Below are 18,130 nucleotides of genomic sequence, written 5' to 3' on the forward strand. Positions count from 1 at the left end.
TTTTTTTAAGTGCCTGCCTGAAAGGGAGCAGAGTCCACTTTGAAGAATTAGTGCTATGGCATTGTTTCTGCACTGTGCTACAGAAATAACTGAAAATTTCCCCTCCAACTGGAAACTTTAAACAGGAGGAGCTTATGGTCAAGGTGAGACAAGCTAAAACTAAAATCATTTATTAGCACCACCTGCTGGTTACTAGTGAGTATTTTTGAGTCTTAAAGTTTAAAGTCTTAAATTTTCCATCTTGAGGTTATTTCAGTTTATTATTAGATTTTGGATAAAATTTCATCATTTGAATGAAGTACTGAGCCACTAAGAAATCTTTAAGGGAAATTTAGCAGCTAAGAGTTTGAACACGGATGAAAATTAAGATTCTAAAATAAACACACATAGCATGGCAGCTTTATTTTTCAGCCTAATTTTTCTACCCCCCCCCCCCCCGCCATGTTTCCATATCAAAGGTGTCTGGCCAGAAGGATCTGATGGGACAGATATCAATGCACTGGTACGATCCCACAATAGAAAGGTGATAGCTGTTGCTGATGACTTTTGCAAAGTCCACCTGTTTCAGTATCCCTGCTCCAAAGCAAAGGTAAAATCAACTTAATGAAAACTAGTGTGATAGGGCCTTTTGTTTGGGAATATATTGTGTCAATGGTGGGAAAATATTCATAGGGTTACTAATTACTGTCTGTGATACTACAGTGCATGGGGGGAGGGAATAGGGTCATCTGTAAGCGTCCAAGCAGGCAGTGCTTGTCTTTTCCTTCCTCATTAATTAAGGTAAAGGAGAAGACAGAGAAGCGACTTGATGTTTTATTCATTTTTGTTTATTGTCCTTTTTTTTTTTTTTGATATCTTGGTAGTTTTGTTTTTGTTTGTTTTTTCTTTTTGCGGTACTCGGGCCTCTCACTGTTGTGGCCTCTCCCGTTGCGGAGTACAGGCTCCTGACGCGCAGGCTCAGTGGCCATGGCTCACGGTCCCAGCCGCTCCGCGGCATGTGGGATCCTCCCAGACCGGGGCACGAACCCGTGTCCCCTGAATAGGCAGGCGGACTCTCAACCACTGCGCCACCAGGGAAGCCCGATACCTTGGTAGTTTTAAATTTCTTCTAAACATATTAAAATATTTTATTTTTGGTACATGATCAACATTATGACAACTAAATCGTCTCTAATCTTTCCAACCTAGTAAATTCTCCCCTAGCCATCTCAGTAGAATAGTCACTAAACTCTAACAAGTATGCAGAAGAGACATTTATTTTTTTACAGTCTGAAAGTACAGCTGTCCAGTTACTGTTTCTCTCACATAAATAGGTATTAAAAAGAAAATTACTGCCAGCTTTATTCCTCAGTCAGTGACTTGTGGTTTTGATCTGAATTACCTGTTTCACAAACTGAGTGACCTCCCTAACCTAGGCATGTGAAGAATGCGTTTAATTTTCCTATCTGATTTATTTCACGTAGGCTCCCAGTCACAAGTACAGTGCCCACAGCAGCCATGTCACCAATGTCAGTTTTACTCATAATGACAGTCACCTGATTTCAACTGGTGGAAAAGACATGAGCATCATTCAGTGGAAACTTGTGGAAAAGTTATCTTTGCCTCAAAATGAGGTTGTAGCAGATACTGCGCTCACCAAAGCCCCCATCTCTTCCATTGAAAGTGTCATGCAGTCTGATGCTCCCACACCACCTCCTTCCCAGCCCTTAAATGAGACAGCTGAAGAAGAAAGCAGGATAAGCAGTTCTCCCACACTTCTGGAGAACAGCCTGGAACAGACTGTGGGGCCCAGCGAAGACCACAGTGAGGAGCAGAGCGAGGGGGGCAGCGAAGACCTCGGTGAGCCTGTTTATGAAGAGCCAGCCCCTGAGACGAGTGATGAGCAGAGCGAAGGCGCTCTTCCCGGGGACCAGCGAGACCCTTCGCCCCTGTCCTAACACCGGGACTTCCGAGTGACTCACTTTTTTCCTCCAACTGCATGATGTGGTCTTGTGATGAAGTTTCAGATAACAGGCCAGGAAGTGATGGAGAATCACTATTGATGGAGATTTTGGTTTCCATGTAATCTGTTTTCAATAGTCTTATCTTCCGTCTCTTAAATGCAGTCGACCTAAAGGTTCGGTTTGATGTGTGTTGAAAATTAACCAAACTTAATAGTAGGAAAAGACTGAAACATTAATTGTGTCTCAGAAATTACTGTGTACGTGAGTGGTATGATGTTAATACTGGAAACAAAAACAGCGGTTGTATAGATTTTAAATAAACCCCTCATTATCTGAGCAGGTTTTCTTCAGGAACAAGCAGAGGCATCACAAACACTGTTACTCATCTGCTGGCTCAGACTGTGCTACTTTTTTTTCTGATGCTGAAAATCAGAAAAACAAAACAAAAACCAAAAAAAACCCTCTTACTGAGATTCCCCCCCACCCCAAATGTCTAGTGGAAATTTTTTAGTTAAGAAAAACTTCATTAGTGCCATGAGCAGTGGTGTTGCCTTCTTAAATAATAACACCCTTTTCTTACGTAGCCAGCAGATGTCCAGATGTGCTTGTTAGTCTACCATGTAGGTGCTGCCTTTTCTAAGTCAGAGTCCCTTAATTTCTTGTGTGCAAATCTATTTTATCTTCGAACTAAGAAAGCAGTGGTTTGTTAAAGAGCTTTTAATGTATATTAAACCATTGATACTCCAAAATAATGGATTCCTCCAAGGATTCCTTTACTGGCCTAAACATTTTCAAATGTTCGGCATTCAAGTGAATGAACAGAAGAAACCGCACGCCTATAAAATTAAACTTGGCTAAACTTAGCTTAACCTTCATCATAATTTGCTCCTTCAATAACAGAAATATTAGAGTTTAAATGATTGAATTGGTGCTTGAAATTCACTGGTTTAGGTGTAATTTTTATACAGATTATTGAGGGATAAAATACTCAACAAATTGCAAATTCTTTTTTATATAAGTGTGAATAATAGTCACAGGCATTTTTTATAAATTGCATACCAACAGACCTGCTATACACAGTGATCTTTCTCTGCTGGAGTTGCTGTAAGCCTTGCAGTTCTGGTGTGGCTATCCTCTGCTGTTTGGGGGCAGTGCATGTGTTATTATGCATTGGATAGTTGTTTTTTTAAGTTTTGTCAGATGATTGTTTTTCTTAAGTATGTGTTTCCTATTTTCAAAATAATTACTGACAAATATGCATTTCCTATATATTTGTTTATACTTTGATTATAAAAAAAGACTGTTTTATTTTTTAACTTGCAATGTTTTGATATCTTTTTTTTTTTTGGTTAGATCATGTTTAGAAACTTTGGATGAGTTCAGAAGTCTTAAGTATGCAAGTGTTTACGTGACTGTGCCATTCCAAAGTGCATCAGAACTGTCATTCCCTTCTGCTGTCTTCTCAGGAGTAAAATACAAATCAGGTATTTCATCATCATTTGGTAATACACAAACTTCAGTGAACTCCCAAGGACACTCACGACATTTGTATTCACATGCTGTATGTAAGGGTGTGGGTATGTGTGAAGGGGTGAGTGTAGACACTCACTCTGTGTATCTCTATATAAGAAGATATACACCACACTGAAAATACTCAGTGTGTTATCTCTGTGTATAGATATATGTCCATGTATTTCTCTTTCCTTTTGTTTACAACTGTTCAAAAAAAAAAAAAAAACCTCAAAGTAGTTCTCTTCAGAAGAAGGGAGGTAGACTCCAAGCAACCCGTCATTTTTCAGTATGTTTGTACATAATTATCAGAGAGCAGCAGTAGTATCAGGCATATATGTTTGCCTATTAGCTGTGGTGACTGAATCGTCAGGTCAGCATGTGCTATATACCCTGCAAGAAAAATACTATGAGATGAACAAGTAATTCTAGGAGAAGAAAAAGCATTTCGTTAAGTACCCGGGGGATACCACTCTCCATGATAAGCAGGGAGTTTATTTGGGGACATCAGTCACCTTTGGGGTTGCTGTGTACCATGAAATTTATATTCGTGATATCTTGGGTGGTAGTTTCAAAAGACACTACTAATACGCAGAAAGCGTTCCAGCTCTCTATTGCTGGCGACTACTGTTTAACAGTCAATTAAATCTGTGATAATGGTTGGAAGTGGGTGGGATTATGAAATTGTAGATGTTTTTAGAAAAACTTGTGAATGAAAATGAATCCAAGTGTTTCATGTGAAGATGTTGAGCCATTTCTATCATGCATTCCTGTCTTATGGCAGAAGATTTTGAAGATTAAAAAATAAAATGTTTCATTTGTCTCTCTAAATGTGTCTTGAGTCTTTTTTCATTTATGCTGCTAGTTTCCGTGACTGTCCAATCATCAGAAGACATGACAGTTCAGAAGGACACATTTATCAGTTGACCACCGCCACTGCTATGGATACAGCTATTCTGGAGTGACAGACTCCATCTCATAATGTTAGAGGAAATTACTTCTGATTTATGCTTCCATTTAATAGGGAATAGCTTTGTTTTAATTTATTTCATGTCTACACTCTCGCCAGTGTTCGTTTGTTAGGTAATCCTGGTGATCCTGGTCACCTGCCTGACCCGCCTCCACTGCCTGCCTCCCCGCTGTAGCCTGCCAGAAGCCCTTGAACTCGGCGTCCCGCTTTCGCCATCTCTCCCGTGTTGCTTAGTGACACATCCTCTGTACACCGCAACCATAAATTAGCTGCTACAAATTTTTCTTTATGAAGCGTTAGACGAGTATCCCATACATTCCCAGTTTTACAGTCATGGAAATGATGGGGTTTTCATCATCATCTTATTCATCCTTGTTAACTATGAATATATGTCCACAGCCACTCGCATATACTAACCTGTGAGAGGCTGTCTTGGGGCAGGAATTCCTCTTTCAAGAATTCAGAGACAAAACAGCTGATTGATAGACACCAGAACCAACCCACTAAACAATATGATTTTTCTTCTTAATAAAAAAGGAGATCCAAGAAGGGAACCTCTATGGGGAAATAATGATGAATTAGATCTTGGATATATTGAGGTGTTTGTTAGTGTAACTTCTAGAAGGAACTAGGTTTCTAGCTTAAAGGTGGAACTACAATGGGAGTTTAGGACAAGGACACGTTTTTAGGACAAAGGAGACGGGGCTGAAGAGCAGATGTGCAGGACTTGGGTGGAGCGGAGCAGAGCTGTTGCTGGAGGAGTCCCCGTGTAGCCAGTGCACCCCCAGACACCCCAGCCCGCAGTGACAAGGGGCGTGTTGCCCTGTGGGCAAGGGGCGGGCTGGGGAGGTTCAGGAACAGGCCTGCGTTCACTTACCCAGATAACTGCCACGCCAGGACTTCGTTCGTGTGTTATAACTTGGAAAGCTGGAGCCTCTTTCACTTACACGAGGAGAACGACATTCTCTATAAATGGAGGAAGAAGGAAAAGATGTGGGTGAAGATTCAGAGATTTTTGGAAAGGAGACGGGGAAACAGCAGAGGACTATGTCATCTCAGTCCTCAGTTCAGGAGAGGGTGAGGGCACTGCCCACAGCAACGCTGCACGTCTGTCCCCATCACAGAAATAGGCCCTGCTGAAGAGCTGCCTTTGTCCAGGATGCCCAGGACTGGCATCTTCAAGGACCATAGTAAACGTCTCCTTTGTAAAGGGGCAACTCCTGCTCTCCTCAGGGACTCTGATAATATTACACCTTTTGTGCTAATCAGTTCATCTTTTCCAAAGGAAACCTGAATTTCGACTCCACCCTCATTAATAGACCCCTACAGTAACCTCTGATACAAAGTAGACAAAGAAACTAAAAGAGAAAGAATCCCAAAAGGAGAAAACAAAGTTTCATTGTCTGTAGAAACGTCAGTGTGTTTCATTTCTATATCCATGGGTGACATCCTCAGGAGACCATAGCTTACAGAACTGAACACATTTGTGTTTTTTGTTTTAATTTTACCAATCCAAAAGTCTAGCAGAAAAACTTAAGGGTGCCACTTCTGTATCTCAAAGGACAAAAACATCAAGAAATGTGGAAAATAAGAAACTGAGTGCTCAATGACTACAATATGGCACACATCCATAGAACGAAATGCTACTCAGCCGTAACAGCTAACACATAACGTAACACTTAAGTGCTTTCCACGTACTAACTCATTCAATTCTTCCAACAATCCTGAATTCGATTATCTCCATTTTACAGACAAGTAAACTTACAGATGAGAAGCCAGGTTACCCTAGTAGCAAGTGGCTGAGCCAAGATTTGAAGGCAGGTCCTCCTGCCCCCAGAGTTCCTGGGGCCAGCCCCATGCTCTGCTGTGCAGCGCTGCAGGAGATGCTCACTGCAGAACAGTAAGTTAGTGATGATTAGTAACAAGAAGAGGATGAAATGGCTTCAGCTTCCGGTAGGAAGGATTTCAGACCAGTATATGCAGAAACCACAGAAAGGGATTAGGCTTTGGAAAAAGCGTCTTTGGGCTCTGAACAGTGTCACAAAGTTGGAGGGACCCTTCCCTTGCACAAGTCCCCTCCTGTCATCCCTACAACTGGAGTGTGGGGCAGAGCTTCCAGGCATGCTGCGGCACCTGCTGCCAGTGACTCCCTGCCCTTCCTGCCTTTCTTGGCTCCTGTGTCCTCAGTCCCTGATGTTCAATTTAAACCTATTTGTGTGGAGAAGCTGCTCCGTTATTTTCCAACCTTTGAGCAATTTCCATTTCACCAAAAAAGCAGCACAGTAGCTTCTTCCTTCCCCGGTCAAGTGCTTCTTCCCCTTAATCCTCCAGCCCAGGCTCAGCCAGAGGGCTTTGATCCTGCCTCTCCTCTCCCTCAGCAATGTAAACATGAAGTCCTGAAAATAGATCTTCCTAGGGAGCCACCCAGGGACAGGCGTGAATATGCATAATTGCCAGTGTTGACTCAGTATCTCTGCGGGATTACGCAGATTTCAACCCCTGGTGGAGTTCATTTTTGCCGGATCTCACTAAAGGAGCTGGAGACAAAGTGCTAAAAGGGCCTCAGGGAAGAAAAATATTTAATAAAAAGCAAAGCCCTCATACCTGGTCATCCCGTTTCATTCCTGATGTTCCACCAAGCCAGAGTGCATCCTGGGAAGGGTCAAAGCATACTCTGGAGCCCATCTCAGCACAGTGATGCCCATTCAGCCAACACTGGGTCGGGCTGACTTGGAGACCTGGTTGGAAGCGGGGAAACCAGAAGCTGGCATTCTCTTACCGCATCAGCCACAGAACTCTCTCTCGGTTAACCCAACTGTGTAAGTCGGATGACCAGGAAGGGCAGGGCCTCTTCCTTCTACAGACTTCACTCACTCCACAGTAAAAACGTGTTGTGTTGCCGACACCTTCAAAGTGGTTGCCAGTCTGAACCCGGCGAATTTGTATGAGACTAGGAGTCATTGCTTCATCGGGTACATGTGCAAACTGTACTGGGCTCGGCGTGGAATCCAGCGATGAAAACATGCAGGCCCTACCCTCACGGAGCATGGATCCTGGAAAGCCGATCTGGAAAGTTTACCAACTGCACATTTCCATTTATAACATTCTTGAAACAGCAACATTACAGAGAACAGACTAGTGGTTGCCAGGGGACAGGGACGGAGGGGAGGGGATGTCACTACAGAGGGGCAGCACGGGGGTTCCACTGTGATGATGAACAGGCTGAATCTTGGTTGTGGTGGTGATCACACGAATCTATAAGCGGGACTAAATCACACAGAACTGCACACGCGCACACAGGAATGCAGGCAGAACTGGTGGATACTGATGAAGGTCCGTGGTCTGCATGGCTCTGTTGTACCAATGAACATTTCCTGGACATAAAACTACACATTATATAAGATGTCACCACTGAGGGAAGCTGAGGGAAGGGTTCACCAGTCTCTCTTTTTTTAAACTTCCTCTAAGTCTATAATTATTTCAAAATAAGTTTTTTTAAATAATGATATAGAAACTCCCTTCTCTTTTATGCTTTTGAAAGGAATATGGAAACAAAAATGGGCCTTAATACAACAAAAATTTTTAAATAAAATTTGTCCTCGTGCACTTCAGGTACTCCATCTATGATCAAATAAAACACTGCTGATGGGAAACGGGGCTCCCTGCAGCTTTCCCTGCCACTTCTCTGCCCCCACAGGGTCTGTGCGAGACTTCCTAGCTGAGTGTGGGCCTGGAGGAGCCCCAGGCAAGGGAGGGGCGCTGGTCAGAGGTGTGTCTGGGAACACGGAGGCTTTACCTGCTTGCCCTCCCCAGAAGCAGCCAGTGCATTACCCCTGCAGCCAGAGGAGTCCTCCCCTTCACTGGGCATTCTGCACCCCTTCTCCCTCCTCCTGGGTCCTCACTGGCTTCCCCTTCTGGCTGCTTTGAGTGTCACTGATGCTCACTCCCTTTCTTGGAAATGCTCTCCTGAAGCCGCCCCATAGTTGCCTTCCCTCAGGTGCTTGGGCTAAATCACCTTCCCTTACTCAGAAGTAATAAAATGACAAGAAAAAGAATTCCACTATATAGCAGGCCCTAGTGAAACTGCGGCAGAATTGAGATTAGGTGATCAGGCTTTCTCCTTTGAGAGCGACAGCCCCCTCTGGTTTCACTGGCAAAATCCATTTTCATATCTCAGCACCAGAATCATAAGCAGGAGTGCTTGCCAGGCTTTGACATTTCCATTGAAAAGATGAATTAATTCTGAGCTGAGCCAAGAGTCCCTTTTCTCTCGAAAGAATGTGTTAGCTTCAAGCCCTCAGGCCCCTGGAGCATCGGTGAGGTCTCTCTCATACCAGTCCCACTTGAAGGTGAGTCAGCCCTTCCGTGAGGGCAAGTGAGGTATCTGACATAAAAAACCTAAGGCTGCAATGAAAAGGGCATGTTTCACTGTGGGTTTAGGTAAGTTTAGGCCCCGTCTCCCTGGTCTCCGTCTGAAAGAGAGTAAGGGTTTGCCCACAGGGAGCATCTGATTCTCAGGGGAGAGACCTCCTGATGAGCTCGAGGGCTCTTGCCCGCCCCTGCTCTGCGAGGGCTCTGCGTCCAAGGGGCTTGAGGGAAGCAGATGAGCTGTTCTCGCCTCGGGGCGCAGGGAAGGCTGTCCCCCCTCCAGGTGACGGGTGACAGGCTGAGGCCTACATCACAATAAACAATGTTTGCACTGGAAGCCATGAGCAGGGCGACAGATTGTTAGGAAAGCCTGCAGATGGCTCTGTTAATAAAGCCGCCATTCACAGCCGCCCAGGCTGAAGTGGTTTCTATGGGAAACCCTCACATTGAAACAGAAGGAAGTTCTTTTAAATTATAGTAGATGATAACATTTTTTATTAAATGTTATCAAATTTCAACACCTGGATTTGCCTGGGAGGACACTCAGGAAACCAGAGGGGCCATCTGCACTGCTGGGAACTATGCCCCAAGCACGGGAGATTTCTCAGGTATGCCCTTGACCTGAGGATCTTCGCACCTCCCTGTTCTGATTCAACGTTAGGGTCTGTTCTATGCCACTCATTCCGCAGCGCTGGGGACACGTTCTAGTGACCATGGGAGGACTGGGAGGGCAGCCTCCAGGTCACTCTACGGAGCTAGCCCAGGGCTTGATCTCTGGGCGTGGGAGCGACACTGGTCACATCCTCTTTCTTGAAAACCCTATCCTCTCCTGCCAGGCACCACCGGCTTCAGGTTTCTTTCTTTCTTCCCTCCATCCACCCTTCCTCCTTCCTTATTTCCCCTTCTTTCCTTCCTTCCATCTTCCTTCTGAAGGGTAGCAGAACATGCCAGCCCCAAATATGCCACTTTGGTATGTTGATTATTCTGAGCTGTAGGCACCTGAAAAACAGCCAATCCAATGAGAGGCTTTCTCTGAACTCCCCATCTGCCTAAAGACAGATGCTCCAAAAGGAACTCAATTGTCAAAGATCCCCTCCCTGGGGCTTCCCTGGTGGCGCAGTGGTTGGGAGTCCGCCTGCCGATGCAGGGGACACGGGTTCGTGCCCAGGTCCGGGAGGATCCCACATGCTGCGGAGCGGCTGGGCCTGTGAGCCATGGCCGCTGAGCCTGCACGTCCGGAGCCTGTGCTCTGCAACGGGAGGGGCCCCAGCAGTGAGGGGCCCGCGTACCGCAAAAAAAAAAAAAAAAAAAAAAAAAAGATCCCCTCCCAGGAGCTTCATCAACCAAGGGAGATTGACTCTCATCCCAGGAGAGGAGACTGGAGCCCACACCACACCCAGACACACTTGTCACAAACCATCACACCTCCCATCCACCATTCTAAGGGTCCTTCATCTTCCCTAAAAATCATGCACTCTCCCCTAGGAAGCCTCCCTCCCTCCCTTTTCCCTACTAAGATGGTATTTAAGCCTGAATTTTAAGCCTGCTTGGGGAGTTGCTCATTTTTCCCTGAGTACCTCCCATGTACACATGAGGTATATGTGTTCGTAAACTTCTGTTTGTTTGTCTCTTGTTTATCTGTCTTTTACTACAGGGGTCTCAGCCAAGAACTCACAGGGTGGAAGGAAAATTATTTTTCCTCCCCTACACTTCCATCTTCCTTCCCTTCTTTCTTAAGTTTTTAAAGATTTTTTTTTTTTTTTTAGGTATAACTTACAGTAAAGTGCAGACATCTCAGGGTATCTGCCTATCTGCCTACACGTGTACACACCCACCCAGATGAAGAGCTGGCACGTTCCCGGCACGGAAGCCTGCCTTGTGATACCCTCCCGTCAGCACTCCCTCTCTGTTCTGGCCTCTATCACCATAGGTCAGCTCTGCCCGGCTCTGACTCCTATCTAAATGCAATCACAGGGTATGCTCTCTTTTGTGTCCAGCTTCTTTCACTCAACATCATGTCTGTGTTCCTTATGTTCTTAGACCCTAGGAGCCATCACAGCTCTTGTCCTCTCCACCTGCTCCTGAAATACTGGTATTTCCCCCATTCTATTTCCTCACATTCATACTCTTCCTAACAATGTAGCAGACCCCAGGCTTCCACTGCCCCTGCGTCCTGCCACCTCTCAAGTTCCTACCTCCAGTCCAGACCCCTGGGCTTATCTCCAGACACAACTGCTGACTGGAATTCCTTGCCTAGAGGGCTCACAGGCAATCCACTGTTTCCCACACCTGCCCTGCCCTGTTGACCCCCAAGTCCTGCACCTCCACTCACGCAGGAACCAGGCTGAGTCATCCCGGGAGCACTCAGAAGCCTGCCTCACCCTGACCTCCGATGTCCAACTAAGCGTCAGGCTGTGTTCACTCTGCCTTCTTAACATCCCTGGGCTTCACGCCTCTCTCTCCATGCCCGCTGCCACTGGTCCCCAGGCTCTCATCATCTCTCAAATGAACTGTTAAAATAACTCTTAACTAGCACAAGGCTGCGAGTCTTTTTCCCCTCCAATCTGTCCTCCATATTGGCACCATGGATTCAAAAGAACCAAAAGAACACTGGATTCTGTGGCCATCCCAACACATACCCTTCTTGCTTGCCGACTAGAGTCCAAGCCCGCTCTGGCCTGGCCCCTGGCCTGAGCCTGCCTCTCCCCCACCTCCTCTCACACATCAGCAAGTACCTTTCCCTCAGGCCAAATGCCCTTCCCCACTGTATTTAGCAGGGAACTCCTGACGCATCACTACGCAATTTCCACAGTGTCCCCTCTGAAGGTGTCCCTGCCACTCCTTGGCCTTCCTGGACCCTGGCCCTGCCTCTGGACAGTTCTGTTGCACTTTGGTTGTGCCCATCATTCTCTGACCTCGGGGACCAAGGACGGCATCACCTCTCTCTGGTCTCTACTGCCCAACACAGAATCTGGCACGCAGCAATTACGGAATAAATGGTACATGCTGTTAAAGCTTCCTGACGGTGAAGATGGGGCAAGCCCCCAGTCTGCTAGGGAGATGGGCTGCTAATCCTCAGGTAACCCCAGATCTGCTCACGGAAAAGCCCTGTGGGAAAAGACAACAGGGGACCTGATGGCCCATAAGGGAAGGCCAGAAAACTCATCAGGAGTCAGAGACAGCCCAGGGAGCTGGGGCACCAAGAAAGAGAAGAGCCAACTTGACTTCAAGCCCCAGCTCAGACGTGGCCAGGTCGCCTGGCACCACTAGGAAACCGCAGACCCAAGGCGCTCCTGGGTCTGAAGCCTGAGGCATGACCATCTTCCCAAGTGGAGTCAGGCTGCCCCTTCTGTTTTTAGCAGCATCTGGTCCAGATCCCAGACCACTATGGGCTTCTTCTAGGCCCAGAGCACAGCACAAGCTCAGCAAAGACCGGCAAGCAACCCCCGCACATTCCCATTCCCAAGACACACAAATAAGGGTACAGTCAGCACCTCTGACCTCTGTCCGGACCTGAAGCCGAAGAAAGCAGATCTCCTCTCCCTGCCTCCTGAGTTCTGGGGGCCTGGAGTGAGTGATCCATCTTGAGAAATCCTGGGTTGGCTTAAAGACTCTTGTTCATAATACCTCACATCCACAATCATGCAGGAAAATATGCTGCATGACAAGGTATAGGTAAGTCCTAGAGCAGAGACACAGACCTTCTATCTCACCGCCTCCCTCCCCGCTGCTGCAGTCACGAGCCCGGAGCCCGAGTATGCTGACTCCTTCAGGACACTGAGGCTGCAGACAGGCCCGGATGAACTGACCCATCACTCAGCAGGAACGAAGCCACCCACACCCAAAGCACAGAGGCCCAGGGGGAGTTAGGTCACAGTATGGCAGGACACCCTCTCCCAACCCACAAGGCCCTCCTGGGAAGACCTTCCCCAGGGCCTGCCCCTGCCCAAGTTGGCCTGAACTGGGCAGGCGACCTTAACGAGTCCTTCATTTTATCTCCCGTGGCCGCAGGACATGTTTTTGCAAATTACACACCTCAGCCCAAGCACCCGCAGTGATTACTTACCCCAGCCCTCCTCTGCAGCTGCGGCCTACTTCCCCTGGTGCAATTCCTTCTGATGCTCAGTGAACAGGACCCCGACTAAGGGAGGGATGGGCAGACACATAAAGTTATGAACCGATTTTCCAAACGACCGTTTCTTCAAGGACATAATTCCAGAGAAGAAAAGGGAACAGACACCAAGTATAAACAAAGGCTCTTCTGTGTGACTCTACTTTAATTAGAATGACAACTAATTGAAAGCAATTTAATGTTGGTTCACAAAAGGTTAATGGAATTCATGTTTTGTAGATGCTGAATGCAATAGAGACTTAGCCAGAAACACAAATCTAACCTTTATTCTCTTTTAATTATTCGGTCAGAATAATTTCCTGGGAGCAGGCTTAGTCTCTGGATGGCTTTAATTAAACACAACTGAACTCTGAAGTTGACATCAACTCATCCAGCTGCAGCTCAATTTTCAAATTAATCTGCTATCTCACAAGGTTCTGTGGCCTAAGCAGGGGAGGCGTCGGGGAGCGGAAGATGGGCTTGGAGCCTGACAGGTATTAACCAATTCTAGAGCATCTTACATCCTTCCCCCACCCTCTCCAGTGGCAAGGCACTTCTGTAACTCCTGCCAGGACTTCCCTGAGGGGAGGGGCCCCAGGCTGAGCTGAGCAACCAGGCTGCCTCCTTCCTTGGCCGTCTCCCAAAGTCCTGGGCTCAGGCTCCACTCTCTCAACACCTTCAGCATAAGCCCGGTACAGCCACAGCCTGAAGCACTCAGAGTGCGCAAACGTGTGAAAAGCCGGGGCGTGGCCTTCCTGCCTGGTGAGGTGCCCTCAGGAAACACCCTTATTTTGAGACGACTTCCCTTACAGCACTCCTCCCCACCGCCGCCCCCACCACCACCACCCGGGCCCAGTACCAGCCTCTCCTTTTCTGCCTTTGAAAACCCAGGTCCCTAATTTTGTCAGTTACAGTTTATAGCCATATCGAGGCTGTTTCGCAGTGAGCTTCTTCTGCTTCTTTCTGAAACTTTCCCTGCCGACTGGGAGGCAACCCCACCACTTCTTACAGCCTAGGGCATTTCAGCCGACTCCCACCATAATGCTATTAGGAGTAGGCAAGGATTCCAATCTGGCTAGTACATGCTGGACAGTCTGAAAGACCTATGCTTGGGCCCTGAGGTACAACCATGTGACCATGACAAAGCTCAGTGTCAATGGACAAGGTCAGACCATGATGTCCTAGGAGGGCTGTGACAGAACTCAAGAAAAAAACAAAAAGTATCTAAAGAATGCTATTCCAGCCGCCCCGCTTGCCCCGTTTCCATTAGGATTTTGCAGCAGCTTCCTTAGAAAAGAGCTCTAACAGACTCTGGACCCTGAGCAAACAGCATCTCATCTCAATCTGGCCATCCCAACCAATCCTGCAGCAGCACAGCACCCCCGCGCCACACAAAGGTCAGGATTCCTGATTCGGGCTTATGCAAATGCAAATGACCCATCCCCTCTAATCTTCCGCCAGGAGGTGGCTGGGCCGCCCCAGTTGCTCTGTTCATGTAATGAGAGCCAGGGTCAGCTGATGCTCCCCTCATAACTATGGGGCCGACCCACTAAGCCAAGGTGCAACATGGGTCCCGGAACAGAAGCCACAGCCAGGCTTCCTCTACCTGCACCCAGCCAGGGGGCAACCTGTCCTCAAGCAACCAAACCCCACCAGTCTTATGGAACTCCCAAATCAGGACAGGTGAAGGATAACAGAATTCCTTCATAACAGTTTCTTGACCATATGGTTTACCAACCCTAAGCGATTGAGAGACAACCTGAAAAGGACCTAAAAATAATTCTTATAACAGTTTCCTTAAATATAATCACAGTGTTTGCTTACAAAGGCAAAGTATCTGATTCATCTTGGGGTCCCAGGCTTTGGCACACTAATTAAATATCTGGAAGAAGCAGATTAGTGGAACTCCTTAATGACTGACTGTGGGTCAGAGGCAGCCCTGGATGACCAAGGTTGACAGCCACTGAATCTGACAAGAGGAGCACTAAGGACAGGGTCCCACTTCTCAACCTCGACGCGGGCAGTCTTTGGTGCTAGATTAAAGAGTGCTCCAATCCAGGATATGTGCAGTCAAAATGTCAAATAAATGTATTAAATCACTGGAACCAGACAGTATCAGAATTTCTAAGCAGTCAATCATTATTGTCCCTGGTATAACCTCTAGCTACTGAATATCAACAGGCCAGAAAATGAAAGGTTTGCACAGCTTCCAGCCATAAGAAAAGCCCAATAGAAGACTTGGGCATTAGGAACCTCAACGTCAGACAAGCCTGAGAAGCCAGCCCAGGGCCACACACATAACGGAGAGGAAAAGTATATAAACCAGAGAAAGCCAGCCAGTGCCGTAACAGTCAATCCCACCCTCACCAGGCCACTGACAGCTTCACACTGGAGTCACAGGATATGAGAGGCCAGGAAGGAGAGGGAAAGCTTGTTGGACCCAGAAAGGGACTCTGGCTGAGAGAGAAAACAGAGAAGGGGTAAACGGGCACTTCTTTGAAAGGAAAAGTATAAAGCTGCCATTTCAACCTTTCTTGCTCTTGTTTACCCTAAAAGGATTTTGAAAATCTATGTATTCCCCTTTGTATTATGTAAGCTTAACATCTAAAGTTTTTCATTATAATTTTAAATAGTTGCAAAGACAGTTTCTGGTGTATTGTAAATAATGGCGTAAACTATTAAGTCACTCTTATAAATGTATCCAGTGGACTGTAAATACCATCACAATTAGACACCTACCTTCATCTAGTTAAAAATACAAATGTCTATTTAAGTCAGAAATTTCTTCTTGAATTGGTAGCTCCATTACTCTCCTCCATCTAGAATTTTACTCCCCACATTTTACCCTAATGTAACACATTTTTAGGCTTGAAAGTCTCTTATTGACCATACTTATAATTCCCTGTAACATATCAAATTTCCTGTGACCTCATAAGCTCTAAGTGTTCAAAAATATTTTATTCTGGATTGCATGATTATGACTGCTATTAGCATATATTTCAAAACAACAGAATATAAATACTGATCATTATTAAATATGAGCAAAATTTCACTAGAAATGCATCCTGATAGAGTAAGAAGGTTCATGTTTCCAGGGATGAATCTTGCTTACTGTTAAGACAGTTTCAGCACCAATTCCATTCCTGTTTTTCATTTTTATAGATATTAAGCCCTGAGACACCTTGTTCTCATAAATAAATAGATGGCAATGGAAGTTCTGTAACAGCAACATCTCTGAATTCCTTGAACTCCCGAGTTATACACCAAAGTCATGCAATGATCTGTTATCAAAATTATTTTTAATGATCAACTGACAACTCAATTGGTTCCTCCAATTTTGTTAAAAGTAGACTCAGAAAACTTGTAACTTGTAAAAGGATTATTCCCTAGTCTTTAGACTCATATTCTCAACATTTATATTTAGAATTATCCCCATGGCACCCCAGAGAGCAGGGCAACACACTATGGTCCTGACTAGAATGGGTGAGGGTTTGCTTTCCTTTTGCAGAATGGAAAAGGTTAGATAAGAGACCCCTTATGCTACTAGGCGTGTTCTCAGACAGCTCAACTTTAGAAATATAACAGAAGTTGAGGACCTAAAAATTGATTCCCTTAAAATTATCCTTGCCTGGGTACTCCATGGAGTTTTCCTACCCCCAGAGCTACATGAGTTCAGACCACTGTCGTGAAGACTAACCACATGGCCTGGAAGAGGTGAAGAGAGTAACTGTCCCTCTGTTGACAGCATCTCATCGAGACAGCACTGACAAGGAGGATGGCCCCCCTCTAAGTAAACAATCCAACCTGGCAAGGGTTCAAAGTACCGTGCTTAGAAGGAATAATCCTAACTGAGAACACGGTGAAAGGCTCGGAGCCTTCAGTTAAGACCCAAGAAGAGGACACCCTGAGCTCCTTCACTGCATCTCCCCATAGGCTGGCACCAAACAGCTGACTGGCCCAGCGGGAGACACCGGACCCACAAGGGGTCAATGATATTCTCTCTCCTGGAATTTGGAGCTAGACAACCATTTCCTACCATGTGCAACAAGAAACAGAGATAAAGCTGGTCCACAGAAACAGAGTTAAACAGCTGCACAGCCAAGAGAATAACAGAAAGGACAACCACCTTGGTCCCAAAGGTAGGCCTTGTGGCCCAGCTCCACTCAGATTCTAGAAAATCCCCCTTTCTGCATTGGCTGGTTTTAATGAATTTCTGAGACTTGCAATCAGAAGACGTTTGGCTCAGACGAGTCAGTAGAGTGCTTCTGAGGAATTCGGCCTGATGGACCAATAACATTTACAGCATTATCAAAAAGTACCTGGAAACAAGGAGGCCAAGTACATGATTAGATACTTCACAAAAAAGGAAATATATTTTACCTTTAAAAATAAAAAGATTTAAAAATTTTTAAATATAAATTTTAAATTAAAGAAAGATATTCAACATCACTAATTACAGTGGAAAGACAATTTAAACCAAAGACATTTTATCATTACCAGATTGGCAAAGATGAAAAAGTGTGACAATGCATTTGGCTGACAAAGGTGAGGAGGAACAGGCACCCTCATCATGGCTAAATAGGATTGTACATCCACACCATCTCTCACAGTGAGGAATAGCTATCAAAGTTAGAGATACACATTCTCTCTGCCTTAAAAGTCTCACTTCTAGGGCTTCCCTGGTGGCGCAGTGGCTGAGAGTCCACCTGCCGATGCAAGGGACACGGGTTCGTGCCCCGGCCCGGAAGGATCCCACATGCCGCAGAGCGGCTGGGCCCATGAGCCATGGCCGCTGGGCCTGCCCGTCTGAAGCCTGTGCTCCGCGATGGGAGAGGCCACATCAGTGAGAGGCCCATGTACCGCAAAAAAAAAAAAAAAAAAAAAGTCTCACTTCTAGAAATTATTCTACAAATACATTCAGCAATATGTAAAATGACATGTAAAGAAAATATGTTTAAGGCAGTGTTTGTAAAAGCAAAAAATTTAAGACTAAATAACCATCAAAAGGAGACTAGTTAGGGGCTTCCCTGGTGGTGCAGTGGTTAAGAATCCGCCTGCCAATGCAGGGGGCACGGGTTCGAGCCCTGGTCCGGGAAGAACCCACATGCCGCGGAGCAACTAAGGCTGTGGGCTACAACTACTGAGCCTGCGCTCTAGAGCCCGCGAGCCACAACTACTGAGCCCACATGCCACAACCACTGAAGCCCGCTCACCTAGAGCCCATGCTCC

At 46.1% G+C, this 18,130-nt stretch overlaps 1 protein-coding gene and 1 long non-coding RNA gene across 5 annotated transcripts in view; one reads left to right on the top strand and one right to left on the bottom strand.

Annotated features, from left to right (window-relative positions):
* EML4 (EMAP like 4) overlaps window positions 1–4,275 on the top strand; it is a 156,208-nt gene extending 151,933 nt beyond the window's left edge. For 2 of the 3 annotated variants that reach the window (XM_032652067.1, XM_032652068.1), the window contains 2 exons: window positions 459–589; window positions 1,464–3,904. In XM_032652067.1, the coding sequence (XP_032507958.1) occupies window positions 459–589; window positions 1,464–1,937 (605 nt within the window). In that variant the 3' untranslated portion in view covers window positions 1,938–3,904. Of the gene's footprint in view, window positions 1–458; window positions 590–1,463 lie in introns of all 3 variants that reach the window. The other variant, XM_032652069.1, reaches the window with a different exon arrangement.
* Window positions 1,972–17,629, bottom strand: LOC116763937. Of its 2 annotated transcripts, none has more exons than XR_004352682.1 (3): window positions 12,857–17,629; window positions 5,300–7,160; window positions 1,972–2,110 (listed from the first exon to the last, which is right to left on the bottom strand). It is a non-coding gene; the product is annotated as an uncharacterized LOC116763937 (long non-coding RNA). The 2 variants fall into 2 exon arrangements; XR_004352681.1 differs by lacking the exon at window positions 1,972–2,110 and having other exon boundaries at window positions 3,643–7,160; window positions 12,857–12,931; window positions 17,028–17,629.
* Between the last annotated feature and the right edge of the window lie 501 nt (window positions 17,630–18,130).

Source organism: Phocoena sinus, chromosome 13 (assembly GCF_008692025.1).
Source record: "Phocoena sinus isolate mPhoSin1 chromosome 13, mPhoSin1.pri, whole genome shotgun sequence".
Taxonomy (NCBI): Eukaryota; Metazoa; Chordata; class Mammalia; order Artiodactyla; family Phocoenidae; genus Phocoena; species Phocoena sinus.